A 12,040-nucleotide genomic window follows, 5' to 3' on the forward strand; every position below is an offset into this window, starting at 1 on the left:
ATTTTTCGAGAAAAAGCTGTCAGTAAGATAACTTCCTTATTTTCTTACCATTAGGCTACAAAATAATTTAATCTGTCAAGAAACTATGTTAAAGTACTATTAATAAATTAAAGTGTTACATTCTAAACTTATTCTAAACTTTCAACAAAACCATGAAATTACTTTAAGCTTTAAATGTTGAAGGGATGAATACTTTACAAAATTGTAATTTTAAGCTACAAGCATTTATTCAACACTCGATGTTTGAACAATCCTACAGACGTAATGTTTCAGACATCATAGTGTATTCTTAAAAGTCATCTCCCTTGCTACAAAGCTCAGATTCGGTTACATAGGTTCATTACTGCATACCAGTGGTCTACCATGGTTACCCGATTGAACCTCTGGCACATTTTGCTAATTATTTTAGTTTGGTCACATTACAGGTAAAAAGTTTCATCCGATCAGCGAGGTTTTGCAATAAATCTTCACTAACCAATTCATCCTTTCTGATATCGACACCATTTTATGAGGAATATCATTATTTCCTGAGGTAAATTTCTACACATCCTATTAGAGAAATAAATCTTTATTAATTTTAGTCATGCAATATCGTCTGCTAGTACTTTCCTTGGATAGTGTTTGAAGTTAATATTTCAGATTGCCGAATAATGTTGAACACAGATTGGTTGAAACCACTACCAGTAGTAATTATGAGTATGCATGCTCACCAAATAAAAAAAAATCAGAGAACTGTCCAAATATTTTGACAAAATTTGATGGATGAGAATGCATGTGTTTTGAGGACAGACTGCGAGTTAGTAAAATCAAGCACTTATGTAAAATGGATTTGTAAACATCAACCTACTTTTACTCTGACACTGTAAATACTCATAAACCATTACACTCTCTGTTAGACAATTATTTATAATTTCTTTAAATATTCACAAAGTGTTGTTTTTTATATCTCAAGTACTCAAATAATCCTGTCAAATTACATTGCTTTGTATCACAACAAGAGCTGTCAGAGGACAGCAACGCTCGACTATTCAACAGCCTTGTCGATTGAATGAATACGAGTCGAAAAAGGGACATAATTTAGTAAAAAAGCAAAACAGGGTTATGGAACCTGCATAGTGCTTATCAGCTCAGAACAGTGGACAAGTGTGTGAAGTTTCAATCCATTCCCATTAGTGGGTACTAAGATACCAGCTTACATAATAGGAATTTAACCAAATACTCCTAAGTCGAAAAAGGGGCATAATTTTGTAACATGCGAAGTTGAGTTATTGACCCTTTGCATTGCATGTCATATCATGACAGTGAACAAGTGTGTGCAATTTCAATCCTTTCCTATTAGTGGATACTGAGATACCAGCTTACATACAAAAACTTAACCAAAAATTTCTATGTTGAAAAAGGGGCATAATTTTGAAAATAAGCAAAATAAAGTTATGGGACCTGCTTTGTGCATGTCAGATCATGACAGTGAACAAGTGTGTGAAGTTTCAATCCATTCCAATTAGTGAGTACTGGGATACCAGCTTACATACAAAACCTTAACCAAAAAATTCTAAGTCGAAGAAGGGGCATAATTTTGAAAAAAAGCAAAATAGAGTTATGGAACCTGTGCAATGTAAGTCAGTTTATCACAGTAAATAAGTTTGTGAAGTTTCAATCCATTCCCACAAGTGGTAACTGAGATACCAGCTTACATACAAAACCTTAACCAAAATTTTTTAAGTCGAAAAAGGGGCATAATTTTGTAAAAAAGCATAATAGAGTTATGGAACCTGTGCAATGTAGGTCAGTTTATCACAGTGAATAAGTGTGTGAAGTTTCAATCCATTCCCAAAAGTGGTTGCTGAGATACCAGCTTACATACAAAAACTTAACCAAATCGGGACGCGGACGCGGACGCAGACGCCGACGCGGACGCATGGGCGAGTCCAATAGCTCTACTATTCTATGAATAGTCGAGCTAAAAATGATAAAGACCAATTGTAAATCATGTGATTTCTTGCTTATATTCCTACTAACTGAAAGCCTTTGAATGTGTTTGTGCCCCTTCTTTACCTTTAAAACCTGTGTGATATAATCTCCTCAAAACAGATCACAACATAACTACATTGCAATTTGAATAACAAAGACATGCTACAGTATATGTCAGTAATCAGGGTTACATGGCTCATAAGAAGATTATCTATTATTTAAATAGATACAGAAATATATACACATACCTGCTTTCTTTTGCCTCTGGAATGACCCTTCTCTCAAATGGACTAGGGCTTACATGTCTCCAGATTTTAGGTTTAAAATTGCTACAAATAAAAATTTAGATAAAATCATTAGAAAATTCAGACAGAATTTACCCAGGAAAGTAAGGTACAGTCTGACATTGTCATTGCACTGAAATGAATGGCAACAAAAGAATGATATTACCGACAACAAAAATTGACTTAAAATAACCTACTGTACAAAATATTTGGAATTTCAATGACTCCTTGAAATATGAAAAAACAATTCTGAAGCCTAAGATAAACTTCAATGTTCACTTATAAGAGAAGTGCTGTTTCTGCCTTAAATAAGTCTGTTTAGGATTATACATGTCCAAAAAAAGTATAGATGATAGGCTGTGATATCATTTTTATTAGATGCGTGTCCAAAGGACATTGGTGCCCCCACTCCTGTCACTGTATGCATATTTTTGACTAAGTCAAGGGCCATAACTCTGGTCTGGTTTTGTGAAATCAAAATTAAAACACCAGATGCACAACTTCCTGATCTGTATAACAATCCTGTGAGATTTGATGCCCCTAGGTCAAATACTTTTTGAGCTATGCACAACACAAATTCAGACAGACAGACAAACAGACATATGGATAAAGGCAAATCTAAGTACTCCGCCCCCTCAAAATTAAGGGGTGTACAAAAACAGAATCTCATAGGTATGAACTTGTTTGCATCATATGTATAAACATAGTATCGACTGACATCCCCTGCACAGGGCAAGTTTTCATGAACACATTAATCTTTTGTGTGGAAATCATATACTCTTTAAAATCACAAGTTTGATAAAACAGGTGAAATTATATTTTCACTGTTGCAGAAAGAATAAAATATTAAGTTCTATATCATCAGCATTATTTGGCTCTTGTTATCAGAAACATACCAGATTAGTTTTTAATCTATATACTACTAAACAGCAAAAAACAAACCTTATAGCTTTGCCCATTGTTTCAAATAGTTTCTGGAACTCAGTTCTCTCGTATGGTTTGTAATGTTCAAAGAAAGCATCAACACTCTCTTCGTCCTTGGAGAACACTCTAACTAAACTGTATGCTGCTTTACACACTGAAATTTACAGAAACATAATGTGAAATGTGTTGCAAGAAATATTTTCTAAGAAAGCATATTCAGTTTAAACGAATTTGATTTAGCTAGATTTTCGTGAAAGCTTCAAGCTTACTTAAACCACTCTCAAGTTTGCTTCTGTCATATGAAGAGTGGTTTTGATTCTTTTTAAAACATTTACTTCTCATTTACATGTTTTATTCATTTTGAACACATCACAACTTATCCAATATACAGTCAACCTTGCCCTTAAAACAACTTGTGAACAGAGGCCACTGGCTTCACAGGCCACCAGTTTCATTCATGATGTAGACATTTAAATGTATTTTAACCTTTGAACAAATACCACATGCAAATGCAGTCAGCCAAGAGAGTGACAAAATGTGGTTGCTTTAGGCCCGGTGAAAATTAGAACGAAATGTCAATATGAGAAGTCAGCTGACTGGCTGCTTAAACCAGTATTGAAAAAAGTTATCTGCCCTTGAAAACGGCATTTCCCCCAAAAATGCCATTTTCAAGGGCAGATACTGGTGACCTATGACTTTTATTGCATCTCTTTGTTTCTTAGATGATTGTCCTTCAATATCCAAAGTTTGAAGAAATTCTATTATTGGGAAAAATTTCGCCCATCTCATATACAGAGACTCTAGTGTACGCTTTTAAAGCATGGCAAAATGTGTCAACAAAACACTGAAACACCAAAGACAAATCTGGAAGAATTTGCTTTAAATAAAAGTTCATTTCAATACCTTCTCCATAAGGTAGTGGTAGATGGTCAAACACATCAGGGTCACACCACATAGTGTAGCTGAAACAAACATAACTACATGTCACTTCTGAATATATCTTAGACCACTTAGTTTCTATATCTAAATATCAAATAAATCTCTGAAAAAAAATAATGTCAAGTCTTTAAACTTTATTCACATTACTGGGGAGCAAACATGTGAGCAATCTAGTAACTTGGCTAGTAAAGCAGTGGAACATTATTCCAAGGTCTTTGGTTCATTCCTCTGTTTAGCTTTGAAATTTTAATACCCAACAAGAGCTGTCCGAGGACAGCAACACTCGACTATTTGACAGCCTTGAATGAATATAAAGTCGAAAAAGGGGCATAATGTTCTTAAAAAGCAAAACATGGTTATGGAACCTGTACAATGCATGTCAGCTCATCAAAGTGAACAAGTGTGTGATGTTCACTGTATGAAAATTTAATGTTCACTTTAAGTAAAAGTCTGAAGTTCCCACTGTGCAAAACAGTTGATGGTCACACTGTGTTAAAAGATATTGAATGTGTTTAGCAATAAAACAGAAGGTTATGCATAATTAACACACTTGTATTTAAGTAAACACAGGGTTAAAAAGGGATGCTCTATACAATTTAACAGAAACAGTGTGTTGTAAATAATATCTTCATACCTTCTCCTCTTTAGTTTCTTGCCCATAGCATCCTTATTGTGTAGGTAAAAGTCTGTTGGTAGATCCCATATGTTTGGCAAACTCTCTTTTGGAGAAAACAAGCCCAGGAATATATTGGTTGCCTGTTGTTTTTCTAAGTCTGCAATACAACAAATTTCAAGTAGATTTTTAAAGTTTCAAGTTACAACAACACACGGTGATATTGCAACACCCTATATTAAATGAAGGAAGACCTCATTGGCCAATCTGTACATTATTTCAGGCTCTGGTGGGTTGTTTGGTAGAACAACATTTTACAGGCCGACAGGCTGGCTGGATGACTTCCTCAGCCAAGGAAGCCATACAATTTAGCTGCTTAAGGCAGGAAGGTGCTAAAACAAGCTGACAATTGAAGAAAATGTAAGATTGGGAAGTCAACTAACTGGCTGCTTATGGCAAGTGACTGTTTAATACAGGTGGATGCTAAAGCAGGTTTAACTAAATATATACAAACTTGTATGTAAAACTTACCTGAGAATGCATTACTGTAATATCTAGACAAAGTCTGCAGTATATCTAAAGAATGGGCCTTCCAGGGAGCTATTTTTCGATATCCCTCTATTCTGTGTACCAGGTGAGATCCACCATATTGTAAAGCCACTGTATCACCCTGATCTTCATACAGCTCCTCAAGCATTCTGATGACATAGATCAGTACATGTTATTTTTTTAATAAAAATGTCAGTCATTGTTATATTTTAAGTCTACCTTCTAAAATTAAAATAAAAACTGGCAGCGTTAACACAGCACACAAATAATTGAAAATACTATCATACCCTTCCTTTTAAAGGGGCCTAATTCAACAAAATATATGCAAGAGTTATACATCCTGCCCTGTGCGGTCATCTCATAATATTTCATCAACACTACTGCAAATAGATATACTATCCAATGTCAAGTGAGGTCCCTTATAAGCAAAAAATAATAAATTATTACTGCTTAACCTTATATTTTAAAGATAACCATAGAATACTGACATTTATTTCACATTTGTCAGTGGTATATTGAATTTGTAACAGTGGAATATACTGGAAACTTGCACTGTTTCAAACTGCTGAATCATATTCTATAAATTTCAATGTTACAGAATTACTTGACAAAGAAATTCTTTTCAAAATATACATCAATTAAGAAACAAAGTATGTAGGCAGTTAACATGTATAAAAACATAAAGATATGACTTCTTTGTGCTCCGCCTTACTAAAATGTAAAAGAAGTCTAAAAGTCTGATCACATTATTTAACCTTTTCGCGTATTAACATATTGTAACATCATTATTTGTGTCTTGAGTTGTCCAGTGTATGTGAGGTTGGGTGGGTAAAACTGGTATGATTGGTAAAAACTATTTGTAAGTCATAAAATAAAGCAAACATTTGTTTGTTTTACATGTAAGATTGAAATATCTATCACCAGTGAATGCCAGATTTTAAATGTTTGTGAAAATACTGCCTCTAATGTCCATTTAGAGGAAGATATTTCCATCATACACTGAAACAAACAGTATCCTATACATAGATACCTGAGGCAATCTGTATCAAAGTCTAGGTCTGGTGTGGATAATACATCAAGGGCACATAACTGCAAATACAAAACAATAACTGGAGTCATAAATGAAAGTAATGTATATTCCCACAAAACTGCTTCATCAGAATGCATCCGTTTTGTTTAAGTCCAAGGGCTCTTAACTCTGGAATACTATGACCTAGCCTGAAACAAAACTTTCATCACATCTACACTTTTTTCTAAAATGTGGAAGTTGTTCCCACTACATGTGTTTGGAATGGATCAACTGTAGGAACGCAAAACTGATAATAATATGACTTTTATATATCTTCTTCAAAATTCATTTTTACTGGCATAAAAGTATAATTTCCTGGTTACCTTTTGGTACTAGGATAGAACACATGCCTATCAATAGAGAGGTCACAAGTCTGATCCCTGGACATGGAGAATGCTGTCTTGACATAAGAAATATATCTGATATTATTTTCCTTCTGTCTCTGAATTTGCAATAATTACTGTATGACTGCTTACTGTTTAGAAAACTGTCTACCAGGCAAAATTTGCAAACACCTTTTACTTAATACTGCAGCCCTACTCTAAATATCTGTTACAAGTATACACATTACAAACCTGGTATGCTAAAGCACATTTGCCAACAGCAAACTGTGCCGTGTTTGTTCTATCCAGACAGTCTACACAATTTGTTCTCACAACTCCAGTTTGTTTGCTACCAGTCTTTGTCTTGTAACCCTGAACACCTTCAAATCTGTGAAAAAACAAGAGCTGTCACTAATGGTGACAAATGCCCCCGAAGTAGGACCAAGAATGCCACAGTTGTATCCGCAAAAAATCACATATCATTTTGTGACCTTGACCTAAGAGGCCTCGGTCATAAGTGTGACACATCTTCTCAATATGGTTAACATCTGTGTCAAATTATTTTCAAACCCCCTGATAAATGGCAGTTATGGACCAGACAAGAAACACCTTTGCCTTCTAAGTGTGACCTTGACATTGGAGCTAGGGATCTGGGTCTTGCACATGACACCTCAACTCATTATAGGGAACATTTAAGCCAAGTAATTTCAAAATCCCTTCATCAATGGCTGAGTTATGGACCGGACAAGAAACAGACTATGTTAACCTTTGACCTTTAAGTGTGACCTTGACCTTGGAGCTAGGGCTCTGGGTCTTGCTCATGACATGTCATCTCATTATGGTGAACATTTATGCCAAGTAATTTCAGAATCCCTTAATGAATGGCAGAATTATGGACCGGACACGAAACATACCCTGTTAACCTTTGACTTGTAAGTGTGACCTTGACCTTGGAGCTAGGGGTCTTGGTCTTGCGCATGACACTTTGTCTCATTATGGTGAACATTTATGCCAAGTTCTTTCAAAATCCCTTCATGGATGGCAGAGTTATTGACCGGATACGAAACAGATCATGTTAACCTTTGACCTCTAAGTGTGACTTTGACCTTGAAGCTAGTGGTCTGGGTCTTGCGCATGACACTTTGTCTCAGTATGGTGAAATTTATGTAAAGTTATTTCAAAATCCCTTTATGGATGGAAGAGTTACAGCCTGGACAAGAATTTACCGGACACACGCACGCACACACGGATGGACGGACAGTGCGATTTTAATATGCCCACCTTCGGGGGCATAAAAAAGAAAAGTATCCATATAGAAACAAATCAGAGAAAACTTCCATCCATTCTTATTGTATTACATGCAAAGTTAAATTCTATACCTACGTTTCGCTTCCAAGCAACAACACTCAAATATACCACATGACCATCAGATTCTAATGTATTTCCTAGATGTCTGGATGCAATATATTGTGAATTGGGACAATGAAACAAAGTTTGTTACCTACATGAATACCAACATCAATAAAACACTTAACATGATGTTTTGCATGTATATAAAAGCTTGAATCATGTCTGTCCAACTGTTTTCCTTTTTCAGTGAAAACAAGAAGCATAGGTTAAAACAATTACTTACGAATGTTCTGTACAATAATGGATATACTTTAACTCATATCCATTCTAAAAACACACTAGGCGAGCCAAGTACTCGTCCAATTAGGTCGCCAACATATAATACAGAACAGAGTTAAGTAACTTAGTATCATCCTTTTACAATTTTACTTGATAATAAACTGTAATTTCATATGCATAACATTTTGTGTAAATTCAAAGTGTTCTACAGTGTGCAGTATGAAGCAAAATAATCAAGGTAACAAAATGGCATACTCCTCTCTATCCAAAAAGACTTCCTTCATGTTTGGTGAATGGAAAAAGAAGCCTGTTTGCCTCACACAGTATTTAGAAATGCCAGCCAGTCTATCTAACACATTGTTGCTCTTTCTACAAGTGAAAAGACAAAACAAGTGAATGAAGTATTGCCATGCAACACAAAGTCCCCTACTGGAAGGCACCTAATTTTCTCTACTGCAGTATAGCACAATGAACTGATATCTGTCAATGATGTATAAACAATATCGTACTATATATACAGTATGCTAAAAACAAAAGATTTGGATTAAAATTTGTATATATAAAACCCTATAGTTGTTTTCATATAGCAAATCTGGCCGATTATCAAAAAGGTAACGTTATTTATAGTATAAAAAAAAAAAAAAAAAAAAAAAAAAATCCATACAAATCCACACAAAACTCTTTACTGGGTAGAGATAGGTCAAAATACACCTAAAAATTGGATGTAACATGCATGTTGTACCACAGAAAACTGGTCTCGATTTTTCCCTACGGCCTGTAATAAGTAAGTTACAATATAAGCTATTTATAGTAACAACAAAGGGAAATAACTCTAAACAAGAGGGCCATGAAGGCCCTGTATCGCTCACCTGACCTATTGACCTAAAGATCATCAAGATCAACATTCTGACCAAGTTTCATTAAGATATGGTCATAAATGTAGCCTCTAAAGTGTTAACTAGCTTTTCCTTTGATTTGACCCGGTGACCTAGTTTTTGTCCCCACATGACCCAGATTCGAACTTGACCTAAAGATCATCAAGATTAACATTCTGATTAAGTTTCATGAAGATACAGTCATAAATCTGGCCTCTAGAGTCTTAACAAGCTTTTCCTTTGATTTGACCTAGTGACCTAGTTTTTTAACACACCTGACCCAGATTTAAACTTGACCTATAGATCATCAAGATTAACATTCTGACCAAGTTTCATTAAGATATGGTCATAAATGTGGCCTCTAAAAAGTTAACTAACTATTCCTTTTATTTGACCCCCGTGACCTAGTTTTTGACCCGACATGACCCAGATTCGAACTTGACCTAAAGACCATCAAGTTTAACATTCTGACTAAGTTTCATGAAGATATAGTCAAAAATGTGGCCTCTAGAGTGTTAACAAGCTTTTCCTTTGATATGACCTAGTGACCTAGTTTTTGACTCCATCTGACCCAGATTTAAACTTGACCTAAAGATTATCAAGATTAACATTCTGACCAAGTTTCATTAAGATATGGTCATAAACGTGGCCTCTACAGTGTTAATTAGCTTTTCCTTTGATTTGACCCGGTGACCTAGTTTTTGACCCGACATGACCCAGATTCAAAATTGCCCTAAAGATCATCAAGTTTAACATTCTGACTAAGTTTCATGAAGATATAGTCATAAATGTGGCCTCTAGAGTGTTAACAAGCTTTTCCTTTGATATGACCTAGTGACCTAGTTTTTGACCCCACCTAACCCAGATTTGAACTTGAGCTATAGATCATCAAGATTTGACCAAGTTTCATTAAGGTATGGTCATAAATGTGGCCTCTAGTGTAAACTAGCTTTTCATTTGATTTGGCTTGGTGACCTAGTTTTTTATCCTACAGGACCCAGATTCAAACTGGACCTTAAGATCATCAATATTAACAATCTGACCAAGTTTCATGAAGATACAGTCATAAATGCGGCTTCAACAGTGTTAACAAGCTTTTCCTTTGATTTGACCTGGTGACCTAGTTTATGATCCCAGATAACCAAATATCGAACTCGTCCAAGATTTTATTAAGGGTAACATTCTGACCAAGTTTCATTAAGATTGGGCCAAAAATGTGACCTCTATAGTGTTAACAAGCTTTTTCTTTGATTTGACCTGGTGACCTAGTTTTTGACCCCAGATGACCCAATATCGAACTCGTCCAAGATTTTATTGAGGGTAACATCCTGACCAAGTTTCATTAAGATTGGGCCAAAATTGTGACCTCTAGAGTGTTAACAAGCTTTTCCTTTGATTTGACCTGATGACCTAGTTTTTGACCCCAGATGACTTAATATCGAACTCATCCAAGATTTTATTGAGGGTAACATTCTGACCAAGTTTCATTAAGATTGGGCCAAAAATGTGACCTCTAGAGTGTTAACAAGCTTTTCCTTTGATTTGACCTGATGACCTAGTTTTTGATCCCAGATGACCCAATATCGAACTCGTCCAAGATTTTATTGAGGGTAACATTCTGACCAAGTTTCATTAAGATTGGGTCAAAAATGTGACCTCTAGAGTGTTAACAGTCAAATTGTTGACGACGGACGGACGGACGACGGACGACGACGGACGCCGGACACAGGGTGATCACTGAAGCTCACCTTTGAGCACTTCGTGCTCAGGTGAGCTAAAAACAAGAGTGCCTCATGGTGGTGAACATTTGTGTCAAGTTACATCAAAATCCCTCCATGCATAAAGAAGAAATGCTCTGGACAAAGTCATTCTTAAATTTGGCATTTGACCTCTAAGCGTGACCTTGACCTTAGACCTAGGGACCTGGTTCTTGTGCACAACAAGCTGTCTCATGATAGTGAACATTTATGTCAAGTTACATCAAAATCCCTCCATGCAACAAGAAGAAGTTTTCCAGACAAAGTCATTCTTGTATCTGACCTTTGGCATCTGAATGTGACCTTGACCTTCGACCTAGGGACCAGGTTCTTGGGCATGACACTCCTTCTCATAGTGGTGAACATTTGTACCAAGTAATATTCAAATCCTGTTTTGCATGACAAAGTTATACACCGGACAGGAAAAATGTCCCATTAACCTTTGATCTCCAAGTGTGACCTTGACCTTTAAGCTAGGGTTCTGGTGTTGTTTCATCATGAGGAACATTTATGCCAAGTAATATTAAAATCCCTTCATGGATGTCAGAGTTCTGGACCGGACAGGAAAAAAACACTATTGACATTTGACCTCCAATTGTGACCTTGACCTTTGAGCTAGGGGTCAGGGTTTTGCGCATGACACATCAACTCATCATGGGGAACATTTGTGCCAAGTAATATTAAAATCCCTTCATGGATGGCAGAGTTATGGACCAGACATGAAAGAGACCCTGTTCATGCCATGTTAACATCTGACTGCTAAGTGTGACCTTGACCTTTGAGCTAGGGGTCTGAAAGTTGTGCATGACACATCGTCTTATTATGAGGTACATTTGTGCCAAGTAATATCAAAATCCCTTCATGGATGACAAGAGTTATGGACCAGACAGGAAAATGTTCTGTTGACCTTTGACCCCCAACTGTGACCTTGACCTTTCAGCTAGGGGTCCGGGTTTTGCGCATGACACGTCGTTTCATCATGGGGAACATTTACGCCAAGTAATATTAAAATCCCTTCATGGATGACAGAGTTATGGACCGGACAGGAAACAGACCCTTTTCATGCCATGTTAACATTTGACTGCCAAGTGTGACCTTGATCTTTGA

The 12,040-nt window shown here is 36.1% G+C and overlaps 1 protein-coding gene across 5 annotated transcripts in view; it reads right to left on the minus strand.

The window, feature by feature from the left end:
- Nucleotides 1-12,040, minus strand: part of LOC123552193 (polyphosphoinositide phosphatase-like) — a 53,312-nt gene that overhangs the window by 16,938 nt on the left and 24,334 nt on the right. For all 5 annotated transcript variants that reach the window (XM_053541730.1, XM_053541733.1, XM_053541731.1 and 2 more), the window contains exons 12-19: nt 8,557-8,670; nt 6,925-7,060; nt 6,311-6,369; nt 5,263-5,429; nt 4,753-4,891; nt 4,083-4,141; nt 3,198-3,333; nt 2,220-2,300 (exon numbers count right to left, since the gene is read on the minus strand). In XM_053541730.1, coding sequence (XP_053397705.1) covers nt 2,220-2,300; nt 3,198-3,333; nt 4,083-4,141; nt 4,753-4,891; nt 5,263-5,429; nt 6,311-6,369; nt 6,925-7,060; nt 8,557-8,670 — 891 coding nt within the window. The remainder of the gene's footprint in view (nt 1-2,219; nt 2,301-3,197; nt 3,334-4,082; nt 4,142-4,752; nt 4,892-5,262; nt 5,430-6,310; nt 6,370-6,924; nt 7,061-8,556; nt 8,671-12,040) is intronic.

Source organism: Mercenaria mercenaria, chromosome 4 (assembly GCF_021730395.1).
Source record: "Mercenaria mercenaria strain notata chromosome 4, MADL_Memer_1, whole genome shotgun sequence".
NCBI lineage: Eukaryota > Metazoa > Mollusca > Bivalvia > Venerida > Veneridae > Mercenaria > Mercenaria mercenaria.